The sequence below is a fragment of the Lagenorhynchus albirostris genome, chromosome 20 (genome assembly GCF_949774975.1).
Source record: "Lagenorhynchus albirostris chromosome 20, mLagAlb1.1, whole genome shotgun sequence".
Lineage (NCBI taxonomy): Eukaryota > Metazoa > Chordata > Mammalia > Artiodactyla > Delphinidae > Lagenorhynchus > Lagenorhynchus albirostris.
The window spans coordinates 11,851,675-11,866,220 of NC_083114.1; the positions used below are offsets into that span (position 1 = coordinate 11,851,675).

Genomic DNA, 14,546 nt, shown 5'->3' on the forward strand with positions numbered 1-14,546 from the left:
GTGCTAAGACAGAGGACAAGGCTGCCTGTGAACAGAGTGAGCTCCCTCTAGTTGCTGCATGCAGGCTCTTTAGCTGTGGCGCGTGGGCTTCATTGCCCCGCGGCATGTGGGATCTTAGTTCTCTGACCAGGGATCGAACCCACGTCCCCTGCATCGGAAGGCAGATTCTTAACTACTGGACCACCAGGGAATTCTCGGGAATGAGCTTCTTGACCCTGGGGATATGCAAGCAGAGGCCGGATGCCTCTAAGGGGAGAGCTCTAGAAAGGCTTGTTGGGGGGAATAGGGGTGAGGCCTAGGTTCAGATATGGCTCCCTCCTAACCCAGCATAACTGCAGCCAGTCCATATCCTCAGTGCCAGTGACAGATGCTCATGTGCCTTTCTGGACCTCAGTCCACATGTAACCAGCCTGTTCTAACCCCTGGTGGCTTCACACAAGTGACATGTCTGCCCCTCCCTCCTCAGGCAATGAAAGTTCTTTCCAAGAAGAAGTTACTGAAGCAGTATGGCTTTCCACGTACGTATCTGTCTGGTCCTGGGCTTGGGAGCTCCTGGCCTGGGGGCAGAGGAGGAGGAGACCTCGGAGGCTAGTTTTTGTTAGGACTGGGGGTAGACAGGGAGAAAATGAGCAAAGGCCTGGTGGTGGGACTGTGCTTGGGGGTTTGAGGCCAAGGCCATGGTCTTGCAAGATTCTTGCTTGAGGCTGGTCGCAGGGCCGTGGTGAGGCCCAGCCTTCTGCAACTGGCTGGACTCCCCTTCCTGGTCACAGGTCGCCCTCCCCCTAGAGGGTCCCAGGCTGCCCAGGCAGGACCAGCCAAGCAGCTGCTGCCCCTGGAGCGGGTGTACCAGGAGATTGCCATCCTGAAGAAGCTGGACCACGTGAATGTGGTCAAGCTGATCGAGGTAGGTGGTGAGCCAGTGAGGCCTGTGGAGTAGCCTCTGGTGCAGGGGGCACTTGGCACGGACCCAGCGATCCCGCTGAGGGAAATATGCCAAGGGCAGGGCCAGAATTGCGGTGGGGACCGCCGGGAGGCTTCTGGGGTCAGCTCAGGCTGGTCTGGGATGTTCTCAAGTTCTCATGGAGGGGGACGAGCTGCCCCAGAGGCAAGAAGTGAGCCCCCATCATGGCAGGAGGGGAAGAGGGGCTGGGGGCCATGTGGTGAACCCAGGTCGGGGCCAGCGATTTCTGAGGCCTCATCTGCCTGGTGCCTGCAGAGTTCCTGCTGCATCGTCCAGGGTGGCTGTGGAGCACACTAGGGGCCCTAGGGCTGGTGAGGACGAGACAGCCTGGGATGCCCGCCCCATAACTCCCCAAGACTCACCCTCATGTGTGCTCCCTCTCACCAGGTCCTGGATGACCCAGCTGAGGACAATCTCTATTTGGGTGAGTGACCCAGCTCATCCCCAAAGCAGCTTACCCCGGTGGGTCTGAGTGCTCCCCGGAGACACACCTGACGTTTAGATGGGCTGTGTGCAACGCACTGACCTCCTGGGGGCAGGGAGGAAACACATGTTCTCAAGGCCCAGATTCTCTTGCCCAGCCCTGCTGAGCCAGGCTCAGAATATCCAGTTAGATTCAACAACTATTCCCAAGCCCCCACTCCACTGATCGGAGAGATGGTGGATCAGATAGATACAGGAAGTAGGCTATGTGATGTGGATTCCCAGACCCTATCTGATAACTCTGTGCCTCAGTTTCCTCACCTGTAAAATGGGGATAATAATGGTATCTACCTCCTAGTGTTGATGTGAGAAGAAAATGAGTTATTATGTACAAGACACATTAGCTATTATCAGTAATAGTATGCTGTTGTTATTACTTAAGTGCCCGATTCAGGGCTGGGCTTAGCAGCTCTCAGGGAATGGCCAGAAGGAACACTGGCTTAGGAATCAGAGGCCAAGTCTTTAGCCTCCACTCCCTCTCCTACCTGCCTATCTGCTATGACCTGTAGGAAAATTCCTGCCCCTTCTCTGAGGTTCAATTTCCCCCCATAAAAGGGGTCCATGTGGATGGTCCTCACTCGGCACCTGGGAATCTAGTGAGGCAGGTCCGTAGTCGACCCACGCTCATTTACTTCCTCTGATACCCTGGGACCCCTGTCCTATCCCTCCCTCAAGTACGCCTGGATGCCTGCCCCCTCTCCCACCCTCCAGAACAGGGAGGAACCTTGGCATCGGCTGTTTTTTTCAGCCTGGCTGCACCTTACCTACTCTTCTTTTCTTCTCTTTTCTTTCAGTGTTTGACCTCCTGAGAAAGGGGTGAGTTCCCCATCCCGATCAGGCAGGTCAAGTCTTCCTTTCCTTCCCTGTATCCCTAGTCCTGGGGTCAGCTACTCTAGCAAAAAAAAGAGGTCCAGCCTCTGTCCTTAGGGAGCTGTGGTCTGGGTTGGGGAGTGGGGGCAGAACGAGAGACCAAGAGGATGATTCTTTGAAGGCCGGTGGGGTCAGTGAGACTGGAATAGTCAGGGAGGCCTCAGGAAGAGGGGGTGGGTTTTGAGCCAGGACTTGAAGAACTGGAAAGAAGATTTTGATGGAGAAGTGAGAGAAGAAAGGAATATTTCTCCAGCAAAAGTACAGAGATGGAACTCAACTCTCATCTGTATTCAAATCACAAAGAGTTCTTTCAGTTTTACAAGTTTGTGAGTTGGGTGGCTGGGATGCCATTCACTCCCATTTACAAGAAGGGAAGCTGAGGTTCAGAGAGGGTAAGTGGCTTGCCCAAAGTCACACAGCAAGTCACTGATGAAATCTAGGGTTGTAACTCATGTTGGCCTTGTCTGACCTTCTCAGGGTATGTGAAGAACAGCAGACATGCAGTAAAGGGCACGGGGCTGGGTGGACTGGGGGGCCCTCACTGCCAAGGCCTGAATACAGGCTGTGACTTGTCTCTCTGCCTGGGAGGCTACCTAAAGACCAATTTGGGGAAGGGGCAGGGAGTGATGTCCTTTTAAGACTCAGGGGCTTTCAGCATTTTTGACCTCCATTCAAAGTAAGAAATACAAGTTTTACATTGCCATCCATATCTGTAATTGAAACCAAAGTTTTATAAAACAGTGTATTACATGTGATATACTCTGATATATTCTACTTCATTAGGAAAAAAAAAAGAAAAAAAAAAGCAGCAGGCATCCACTAAATGGATTTCATGACCTTCTTGGTCCTGGACCTACAGTTTGAAAACACTGCCCTAAATGGCATCTTCACAACTGTTTGATTAGAGATAATTAAGTACTTAGAAGAAGGAATACCAAGCCAATCAGAAATTAAGATAAAGCTAATTTGAAATTGTAGTGATTGAAAGGGATATTTGCGTCTATGCGTGTTTTCAAATTTTCATTATATGGGAGAAGAAGCTACTATCTGGGGTTTTAGGGACACGTTCGAGCATAGAGGGCTCCCAAAAGGTCCTGAGGGGTCTGCACGGCCCAGTCCCTGTTCGCCTCCACCTGACATCTGCCTTTACTCATCCTGATTCCGGCGAAACATCCCTCCTCCCCGCCCTCCCCATAGGCCGGTCATGGAAGTGCCCTGCGACAAGCCCTTCCCCGAGGAGCAAGCTCGTCTCTACCTGAGGGACATCATCCTGGGTCTTGAGTACTGTGAGTAAGGGGCTGCCTGCCCCTCTGAGGCTGGAGACCCGGGGGGAGTGGAGGGGACACAAGAGGAGACGGAGCCCAGGCTGAGCAGACTCTGAGCAGTTCCTGTCAGTCAGTGCTGATCTACCAATCATCTTTAGTTGGGGGTGGGGAAATGGCCCGTGGGCGGGGCCGAAACTTCCTGAACAGGTAGGGTGGCGGCAGACTTCACTGGGCATGCGCCAGGTCCTCGGCGCCTGGCCGTCACCGCGTCGGCCAGCGCCTCGGACGTTCAGCGTGTATCTCACCTCCGCTGAATTCTTAGCCAAGCTTAGCCTCTCCACTGGGCCTCAAGAGCTGTGGGAAGGAATTTATGGCCAGCGGCTCGAGGAGGAGTCTGTCCTGGTATGGGGCCAGTGGGTGGTAGCAGAGTCCGTTTACTGTGAGGGGCCCTAAGGTGATGAGAGCTCAGAAGGGAGAATGTTCGTTTAGCCTCTATCTGTGGAATTCATTTATTCATTCATTTATCCATTTACGAGTACCTACTAAGTGCCAGCTGGGGGCGTGTAGATGCCAAAGACCCAGAAGTGATCTCAAGGATCTCGCAGCCTAGTGGGAGGGACGGGAACCTAAGCAGTGCCTGCCAAGGCTGGGGAGGCACAGGGGCTGTCAGAGCACTAAGGGACCAGGGGTGGCTTCCTGGAGGAGGCCACTTATGAGTAGGGTCCTGAAAGATGAGTAGGAGTTCGTTGGCTAGTTTGAGGCATGGCGGGAGGGAGTACACCAGGCGGAGAGAACTGCATGACAGCGGCACGGAGGGGAGTACTATTTGAGACTGGGGAGAAGTTCAATTTGGTTAAGTCCAACCTGGGAGCCAGGGATAGGGAAAGATGATGCTGTAAACACTGTCCAGGCTGCACCGCGAGGGCTGGGAATGCCTCCATAGAGGACTTTCATGACTTTATCCTGTCAGCCTTGTGAGCCCCTGAGGGCTTTGAGCAGGGGAGGGGAGTGACAGGATTTGTGTCTTGGAAAGCTCTGTCTGGCAGCGTATGGTGTCTGGATGGAGGACAAGAGGCCACCAGCTGGTCAGGGAGGAGGCTGGTTCTACAGCCCAACTGACAGATGGTGAGGCCTGGATTAGGGCAGCGGCAGCGGGGAGCCAATGTGAACGAGGTGAGGTGGGCAGCAGTGGGTGACTAACTGGTCATGGGGAGAAGAGGGCCCGCAGGCACCTAGGGTTCTGGCCTGGTTTGGGGAGTGGGGCACAGGCCATCCCTCTGAAATCTCAGTTTGGTTTATCAGAAGCATATTCTCTCCCTAGGGGAACAGGTGAGGACCAGCTGAGGTTTGACCTGCAGTGAATGTCTTTATCTCATCTGAGGCACTCCAGTGCCTTCATTTTAATGATGTCTTTGTACCTATGGGGAAACTGAGGCACAGAGAGGGAAGGGCTTTGCAGAAAGTCCCTAACAAGGGCCTAGAGGTGTGAGAAGGGGGGCACTTCACCCTGGTGTGGTCGGCAGCAGACACAACCCCGTACCAGCTTGGCTTCCACCCACTTCTTGTCCCGGGCCTGTTGTCTCCCATCCTCTCTCCTTGAAAAAAAAAAAAAAAAACAGAAAAAACAAGCTAATCCCATCTGGCTCTTGGGTAAAGCCTCATCAGGACCCAGCTAACCATGATGAAGGGCTTTCTGGAGTGAACTGGTCAGCACCAGGGACTGGACAGGCAGACAAATGGTGGCACCCGGTGCTGAAGACCCGCCTTCTGACTCTGGCCCCCAGAAGGGAGAGCTGAGGCTGCCCAGGGAAGGCCCTGTGGTCGGGGAGGCTCAGGCCTGATTCTTACAGACGGGGCAAGTGCAGCCATGCAGGTGGGAGAAGCAGTCGCATCTGGAATACATCTCAGAGGTCCAGTCCATAGAACTTGCAGATGCATTGGATGTGGGGTCTGAAGGAGAGAGGAGTTGTGGCTTCTGGCCTGAGCAGCTGATAATATGGCCATTAACTAAATGGGAAAGACTAGAAGAGGAGCAGAGCTTTTCTGTTCTGTTTGTTTGGTGGTGCTGTGTGTGTGTGTGTTTAGGTGGGGCGGGGGTTGCAGACAAGAGAAGTCAAGTTCTCAATTAAATATGTGATTGACAAATACTGAGGTGTATGTTGAGATGTCTGTGGGATATCCATGTGGATAAAGAGCTGGGAGTTCAAGGGCGATGCCAGGGTTTGTGATAAGAATCTGAGCCCACTTTCCATGGTCCAATACACAGCCTCCTGAGCGTCTGTGTTCTGATGGGTGTGTGTCAAATGCTTTGTGTGTACCTGGCACATAGGAGGCAGTCGCTATAGGGCCATGGGTCCTGTTGTTATTCTTATCAATATATGATGTTCACTCCCCCTGCCCCCAGCCTTCCTCTCCTTCTCCTTCCCCCTCCCCTTCCCTCCTTCCCATTCCATTCCCTCCTCTCCAACACCCTGGGGTCTGTTGGTCCAGGGGAACATATTTGTTGAGCAGGGAGCCCATAAGTGGATGGCTGTGGGATGAGGTCAGTGCCTTTTCTCTGCTGGGACGTTGCTGGTCATCTCAGCCTGAGCTGCCCGTCTCTTCCCGGCAGTGCTGGACCCAGGAAGCAGGGTGGGCGCTCAGCCTACTAGAGAGGGCCGACCCTTACCCCGGCCACGTTCATCCCGGCAGTCCCAAGGCCTGGGGTGCCCTCCCTCTCCAAAACCTCATCAGCCCAGAGTCCCTAGGGCTGAGGTGATACCTCTGCAGGATACCCCACAATCCCACCCTCAGTCCGAGGAACAGGGACAGCTGTGACAGGCTGGGTGCGGGGGATGGAACTGGGGAAAGATTTTGATGGGCTTCAAGCCTGTAGACAACACTCACATGGGAGGGCCAGGGATGGCCTACGGAGGACCCCTTCCCCCAATTTCCTCTGACGTCCACCCTCAGTGGCAGATGCCTTGATTGCCATGGAGAGAGCACTGGTCTTGGGGTCCAAAGATTCCTAAGAGTCCAGTCCCGGCTCGGTTACTAACAGCCTAGGTTAGTGTCTTCACTGCATAGCTGAGCAGGGGGCCCTAGATCCTCAAGAGATGAATGTGTGCAGGGGACAGGAAGTCCCCGCTCCTTCTCTCCTGGAGTTTGAGGCAGCCTCCACGGCCAGGCAAGAGCAGGTGGGGGGTCTGGGCGGCAGGGCCCCAGGCCAGCGCTCGAGCTGCCTCTCTCTGCAGTGCACTACCAGAAGATCATCCACAGGGACATCAAGCCATCCAACCTGCTCCTGGGGGACGACGGGCACGTGAAGATCGCCGACTTCGGCGTCAGCAACCAGTTTGAGGGGAACGACGCTCGGCTGTCCAGCACGGCCGGGACCCCAGCGTTCATGGCCCCCGAGGCCATTTCTGAGTCCGGCCAGAGCTTCAGTGGGAAGGTGGCTCTCAGGACCCGGGCTGGGTTGGGGTTCAGGTGGAGGGGTGGGGGTACGTGCCACGGGGTCCCATTTCCAACCTGAGGGTGCCAGGGTCCTCATGTCTCAGGAGGGACCGAACGTGGTCCCCTCCGTCATGTTTGCCTCCTTCTGGAGTCCGACAAACTCACCGAACTTGGGCCTCCTCTCGTCCTCCAGCAAAACGGCCCCAAGTCTTCCCCGCAGATACTTCCCGCCAGCTGCTCTGTGCTGAGTTCTGGGCTGGGCTGTGGAACACACGGAGCCTGGATGGGCCAGCTCCCTGCCCTTCTGGTCATGGTGCAAGGGCAGGAGAGCTCGTGTCTGGGGGGACATCAGAGCTTCCCCTGACTTGTTGGATATGCCAGCCTTTGAACTAGGCCTTGAAGAATGGGGAGAATTTGAGCCCAGAGAACATACAAGGGAACTGAGGGGCACAGCGGGGCTTGGACAGAGTTTAAAGGGTCTGGAAGTCCTAAGGGTCTGGGCTTTGTCCTAAGTGACAGAGGCAGTGGCAAAGGTTTCTGAGCAGGGACTGTGGTTCTGTGTGTCCCCCGGCGCATCCTGCTCTACCCTGTGAAGTACTGGCTGCCCCACTGTGGTTCTGCCATGGAGGAAATGGTCGAGAGGCACTTGGACACGTGTGTGAGTGTGGAGCTCGGGAGACAGCTGTAAACAGAGATTTTTTTTTTTTACCTTTTAATTTTGATATAATTCCAAATTTACAGAAAAATTGCAAGAATAATACAAAAAACTCCCCTATATCTTTTATTCAGATTCACCAATTATTGACATTTTGTCCCATTTACCTTTTCACTGTCTCTCCGTATATTTATAGAAGTTGGAGACATTATGCCCCTTTATCACTAAATACTTCTGGAGGTGTTTTCTGAGAACAAGGACATTCTCTTACATAACCTCAGTACAGTTATCAAAGTTAGGACATTTATCATCGATAAAAGACTGTTATCTAATCGACCTTGTTCAGATTTCATCGGTTGTCCCCATACTGTCCTTTAATGCCTTTTCTTTTTCTGGTCTGGGATCTGATTCAGGGTCAGTCACTGCATTCACTTGTCACATCTCTTTGGGGTCCTTTAATCTGGAAAAGTGGCTTGACCTTGACATTTTTGAAGAGAACAGGCCTGTTATTTTGTAGAATGATGTCAGTTTGCATTTGTCTGGTGTTCCCTGATCGGATTCAGATGAGGCATCTGTGGCAGGAATACGTAGGCAGAGATTTGAGAATCATTCACATAAGAGAGAAAGTGGATACCAGGAGAGGAGGTGGGGTTCCAGAGGAGGACCTTGTAGAGAGAGGGCACATTCAAGGGTGCAGGGAAGCCCCAAGGGGCTGTGGAGGTAGCTGAGGGCCAGGGGCTGTTTTGGTGTCAGAAAGAAGGTGGATGGTGGCTTTTCCAGTGGATCATCAGGAAGAGGGATGACTTCTCGAAGCCAGAGCTGGTTTAGCGAGTACAAGTTCAACATATACTGTCGTTTCTGGGGTGCGTCTGTGTCGTGCGTACAGCAAATGCGACCCTGTAGATGAAGGGGGTTTTGTACCTGTTGAGTTGGAAACATGTCTTGTTTGGGCCCATTCCAAGGAGACTTGGAAACCCTTGACAGCAAGGGCCCTGGTCTGGCTGTCCCTGTGTCCGCAGTGCTCAGCACAGGGTCCGGCATGGAACAGGGGCCTGGGAGTGTTTGTTGAGTGAATACATGACTGAGGAAGGAGGTTCCCCACTTGCCCTCTCCCGTGGCCCACTGAAGCTGGGTGACCAAGGGGTGTCAATTCCTTTTGGGGGACTGATATGAGCTGTTTCTTTCTAGGCCTTGGACGTGTGGGCCACAGGGATCACGCTGTACTGCTTTGTCTACGGGAAGGTGAGTGCTGGGTGGGCTGGCAGAGGTGGGGCAGCCCTGGCACCATGGGCTGGGCACCATGGGTCAGGATGCATGACAGATGCAGGCCCTGCCTTTGTGTCCTTAAGTAAAGTGACTTTTGAAAGAGCCCACCCAGCTCAGAGAAGACGGAAGGAAAAGGGACTTTTCTGTTCTCCTCTTGTCCCCTTGGGGGGATGGATTCATGTGCAGGAGTCCTGGGACAGCAGACATCCCAAGGGAGGTGTAGATGGTGCCATTCATTCATTCACATATTCACTCACTCATTCATTCATTCAACAAATTGTCCTTGACCTCTGCTCTGGGTCAGGCCGGACACCCAACCTTGACGTGCCGAGATCCCCATCCGCAGGCGCTCCCACTCCAGGGACCGTGCTGAGGCACAGGGGGGAATCTCAGGGAACATGTTCCCAAACTTCAGGCCCTGGCAGTGCAGGCCTTGCTGCGAGTGGTTGTCATGCACTCATTCGTTCAGTCCACATTTGTTGAGCATCTCCTGTGGGCTAGGACCTGCACAAGTTAGACGAGGTCCCCCCCAGCTCACGAGGAGCCCGGAGCTGCCCCCAGCGAGCTGAGGTGCTGGGCACCGCATCCTTTGTCTCTCCCCACCGCAGTGCCCATTCATCGATGATTTCATCCTGGCCCTGCACCGCAAGATCAAGAATGAGGCCATCGTGTTCCCGGAGGAGTGAGTTGTCCACCACGGGCCCCGCCCACCCCCAGGGAGGCGTGTCTGGGTTTTAGCAGAGCTTTTGTCCTTTCCAGGCCCCACCCCAGCCTGCAGATCTGGAGGTTGGGGTGCTGCTCCCTGGGAGCAAATGGAGGGACATATGAGCGGGGTCTCAGACATCTGGGTTGGATCTCATTGAACAGATGGGAACTCTGAGGCTGGGAGTGGGGCAGGGATGACCCCAGGTCACACATTCATCCTGCTTCTTCACTGAAGGCCTCCAGGAGGTCAGTGACATCAACCCCATGCAGACCCTGCACCCGCGGGGAACCTCCACCTTCTCCACACGGGGTGGGGGGGCTTCACGATGCCAGTGCACTACCCCGTTTCACAGATGGAAAAGTGGAGGCTCAGTGGGTCTGGGATTTGAAGTCACTCCCTCCCCCTTGCCCCTTCCTTTGTGACTGAGGTCTCTGAGCCCAGAAGGACTGTTTGGAGAGGCCTCCCCACCCATCCACGGTTCTCCCAATTATGATGCCAGCTACCATGGCAGCCAGCCTGAGTCCCCTAGCGCCTCACTTTTCAGGGCCCTTTTACCATCTGCACAGAGTGCCCAGGTCAGAAACCACCCTGGGAGTTGTCCTCGGGGTCCCTGCCCCTCGCACCCACTTCCTGTTTGGCCCCAAGCCGTGCTCAGTCCACCTCTTTTTTTTTTTTTTTTTTTTTTTTTTTTTGTGGTACGCGGGCCTCTCACTGTTGTGGCCTCTCACTGTTGTGGCCTCTCCCGTTGCGGAGCACAGGCTCCGGATGCGCAGGCTCAGCGGCCACGGCTCACGGGCCCAGCCGCTCCGCGGCATGTGGGATCTTCCCGGACCGGGGCACGAACCCGCGTCCCCTGCATCGGCAGGCGGACTCTCAACCACTGCACCACCAGGGAAGCCCTCAGTCCACCTCTTACATTTCTCTCGGTTCCGTTGCCAACGGCACCCCCTGCCTAGTTCAGGCCTCTGCCTTGTCCAGCTACTGCAGTCAGGCCAGAGTGACCCTGATGAAGCGCGACAGATCTCACCACGCCGCCTGCTGAAAGTTTTTCCAAGGCTTCCCAAAGCCCACAGGAAGAGGCACGCCCTGGCCCGGGCATTCAAGGACCCCTGGGTCCCCCCACCTGTTCACCTGCCGCCAGCTCCCCGCTCCCTGCCGCCATCCCTACGGCAGTGGCTTCCTCCCCTTTCCCGTGACTGCTTGTCTCCCAGCCTTCCCACCCCCCCCCACCTCCGACCCCCGCGGTATATCCTTCTCCCCAGCCCAGGAATTTGAAAAGGGATTAAGTATCTAGGACAGCAGAGGGAGCCAAGGTCATAGCCCTGAGAGTAGGTTCCTTCTCCCAAGAATTTAAGTAGCAACGAAGCCTGAAGTTTAAGCAGAGACAGTCGAAGCTGATGCAGGGCTGAGTCCTGCTCTCCTCCCCCTGAGTCTCACCCCTGCCCTCCCTCTTCTGGGTGGCGGTGAGCCTCGGTTTCCTCCTCTGTCAAATGGGTATCTTCCCTGGCCGCCTCCCAGGCGGAGGAGAAGATAAGATGGTGAGTGGGGGCGAAGGCCTCTTGGAGGTCCCATAAAATGACTCTTCTCGCATTATCCTTGCCACCTCTGCCTCCCAGGGGGTGTCCAGCACCCATGGGACCCCGTTTATGTCTGTGACCTCTGCCCCCTGAGGGAGAATGCTTTACTTCGTACTCAGGGGAGAAGGATATCCATACGCTTATTCTGGAGATCTCTCCTTTCACCCTGGTGCCTTTGGGGGTGTCCCTCCTGCTCTCTGAGAAGGGGGGTCGGCGGTGTCTCTGCCCTGGCGTGCACTGATCAGGGAAGCCTGGAGCAGGGTGGAATGCAGAGGTGGGAAGCAAAGGACCATCAGCTGTCTCTCCCTCGTCTCCTTCCTTCCCCTTCTTTAGGCCAAAGGTCAGCGAAGAGCTCAAGGACTTAATCCTGAAGATGCTAGACAAGAACCCTGAAACAAGAATTGGGGTGCCAGACATCAAGGTTGGGGAACCAGAGGTGCTGGGCTGGGCTGGGCCACAGAAAACAGGCCTCAGTTTCCCCTTCTGGGGAGCCTTACACTGGGGACATCTGTGTATTGGGTTGGGGTTTGGGGTTTTGGGCTTTGGACCCTCAAGGCGACTGCTGGTGGGATGCCTGGGTCCCTCGCTTGCCGATGTCTGTCGCCTGTGGCCCTGACCCTCCCTGCCCTCTGCTCTGCAGTCGCATCCCTGGGTGACCAAGAATGGGGAGGAGCCCCTTCCCTCGGAGGAGGAGCATTGCACCGTGGTAGAGGTGACGGAGGAGGAGGTGAAGAACTCAGTCAGGCTCATCCCCAGCTGGACCACAGTGGTAAGAGGATGGGGGGGGAGGCACCGACTCCTGGGAGGGCCTGGGGGGTGGGCGTGGCTGCCGCCTGAGACTAGCTCTGTGCTGGGCCCTGTGGGGGGCAGAGGGCTTCCTGGTTGACCAGCCCTGATGCTGGGCCCTTGAGGCCACTGTTCCGCTAGAGGCCCACAGGAACAAGGTCACATTATTCAGCCTCGTGGTGGGGAGACCAGGAGGTGTGGTGAGGAGAGCGCATGGTTTAAATATACTGCCCTCACTGAGTGTCCACATTCACCACGACCGGAGAAGCATTTCCTTCCTTCCTTCCTCCCTCCTTCCCTCCCTCCCTTTCTTCCTTCCTAACGTTTATTGAGCTTCTGCTATCTTCCAGGCACTGGCCTAGGTGCCAAGGACGTGAGAGGGAAAAGGCCTAGCATGCCTTTGATTTGAAGACGTGGTCCCGGGGCCCCTGCGTGTCAGGCAGACACCACCCGTGTGCTCCCTCCGCTTTCTTCTCATGTTTCAGCTTTTCGCATCCTCCTCTGGACAGCTCCCACGTTAACAGTTGGGAGTTATTAACGTAGCCCCTCATGGCCATCTGGTTTTTTTTGTGGGCGGACACTGAGAGCCATGGCTTGCCCTGCGCTGAGGTTTCACAGTGAGTCGGGGTGAGCACAAGGCCGGGAGAGCGAGCTGGGGCCCGTGCCTGGCATGGGGTCTGGCCTATGCACTTCATGCCTCCCTACTGGGTCCAGTAGGGCCAGCGGGCTAAAATCCTGTGCTCTACAGAGCTCCAGGGCTGTATGGGGTCCCTGGAATTGTCAGCTCCCATAGGGTCCCTACTGCCACTTCCCTGGTCTTAACCACCATACTCTCTTTTCTAAACCACTGGACTCGCCTCCCAGGTTGTCCCCCTGCCCGTCCTCCACCCTTGCCCCCACCTCAGTTAACACTCAACTCAGCAGCCAGGATGGTCCAGGGACCTGGTCATGTCCCTTCTCAGCTCAGACCCTGCTCACTCAGGCCTCCATGTTGCTCAGAGTAAGAGCCACGCACCTGACTGCCTGGCAGACCCTGCATGGCCTGCCTGCCCCCCTTTCCCCTGCCCACCTCCTCTCCTCCCTCCATTCACTCTGACCACATGCCACGGAAGCTGCCGCCCCAGTGCCTTTGAACATCCCTTCCCTCCGCCTGGGGTCCTCTGGCCCAGATGTCCACAGGGCCGCTTCCTCATCCCTCCAGGTCTTCACTCCACCGTCACCTTCTCAGTGAGAAGTGAGTGAACCTTCCCAGCCCCTTATTGAAAATTCCAACCTCCTCTTTGTCATACCTTATCCCCCTTCCTTGTTTTATTTTTTCCTCCTGAGCCCTTACCACTAACTAACATATATTCTACTGATCTGTCTTATTTATTGCCTGTCCCTGCAACTAGAATATAAACTCTATGAGGGCAAGAATTTTTGTCTCGTTGTGGTCCCTGTGCCTCGAATAGTGTCTGGCATATGTAGGCGCTCAATAAATACTTTCTGTTGGAAGGAAGAAGGAAGGAGGGAAGAAGTAAAGGCGCCCCGATGCTATGCTGGTGTGTGAGAATTTGCGTGCGTGTGGGCAGGAGGATGGAGCTGTCCTTGTAGCGGGAGGAGGGACAGTCAGAGAGCTAGGGCACAGCAGCCTGTCCCCTCCTGGCATCCCCCCAGGCCACTGCGCAGCTCCTCTCTGGCCCCTGGGACAGCCTCTTCTCGACTCCATCCTTCCTGTGTAGCCAGAAGGCATTTCCTAATTGCACTCCCCATGCCCTCAGCCTCGCATTCCAGACCCTTCCTGGTCTGCTCCTGGCCTCTGTGCCTGCCACGCACCAGATGCACCGGGCTCCTCGCCGTTCCCAGAATTCACCCTCAACCAGCTCCCCTCCGTGCTCTTGCCATTTCTTCTGCTTGGGATGTGCTTCCTTGCTCTGCCCAAGGAAAGGGAGCTTTAGCAGGGCCCACCCAGCAGCCTCCCCGTCCGGGAGTCAGGGTGGAGGCTGCCACTGCGTCTGGGAACCCGGGGGCCTGTGTTCCTCACGCTGATGTGTCTTCCCCAGATCCTGGTTAAGTCCATGCTGAGAAAGCGTTCCTTTGGGAACCCGTTTGAGCCCCAGGCGCGGAGGGAAGAGCGATCCATGTCTGCCCCGGGAAGCTTATTGTCGTAAGTACTGGTGGGCTGAGGCCTGCAGGGTGCTCCCTGCGGTGGGGTGAGGGCTGGGGCCCCTCCCCTCACTCTCAGCATCACCAGGCTGTGCAGGCTGAGCCCGGAGCCTGGGGACTCGGCCAGGCCTCAGAGCAGGGCCCTGTCTGCACCTCTGTTCTCAGCCCACGGCAGCCTAGTCGAGGTTTGCAGGCAGACCTCTTTGTAGAAGGTTGGTTTGTGTGTGGAGGGAGGGACACTTCTGCTGACTCTTCCTGGTCCGGGAGTGGGGTGGGTCAGCTGCCTTCCTGAGTGGCCTGTGCTATACATCCGGCCATTGCCGAGGCCGTGCACCCAGTCAGCACTTCGTAAATGCTTGTTCAGCGAGTAAGGACAGGCAGACTGGTGACGACGATG

General features: G+C 55.6%; 1 protein-coding gene across 6 annotated transcripts in view; it reads left to right on the top strand.

Moving 5' to 3' along the window:
- Positions 1–14,546, top strand: part of CAMKK1 (calcium/calmodulin dependent protein kinase kinase 1) — a 33,557-nt gene that overhangs the window by 14,153 nt on the left and 4,858 nt on the right. For all 6 annotated transcript variants that reach the window (XR_009537492.1, XR_009537491.1, XM_060133694.1 and 3 more), the window contains exons 5-15: positions 467–518; positions 771–904; positions 1,349–1,385; positions 2,239–2,260; positions 3,512–3,600; positions 6,813–7,012; positions 8,858–8,911; positions 9,544–9,617; positions 11,552–11,639; positions 11,859–11,987; positions 14,047–14,150. Coding sequence is in view for 4 of the 6 variants with exons in the window: in XM_060133694.1 (XP_059989677.1) it covers positions 467–518; positions 771–904; positions 1,349–1,385; positions 2,239–2,260; positions 3,512–3,600; positions 6,813–7,012; positions 8,858–8,911; positions 9,544–9,617; positions 11,552–11,639; positions 11,859–11,987; positions 14,047–14,150 (983 nt within the window). In the remaining 2 variants the exon portion in view is untranslated. The remainder of the gene's footprint in view (positions 1–466; positions 519–770; positions 905–1,348; positions 1,386–2,238; positions 2,261–3,511; positions 3,601–6,812; positions 7,013–8,857; positions 8,912–9,543; positions 9,618–11,551; positions 11,640–11,858; positions 11,988–14,046; positions 14,151–14,546) is intronic.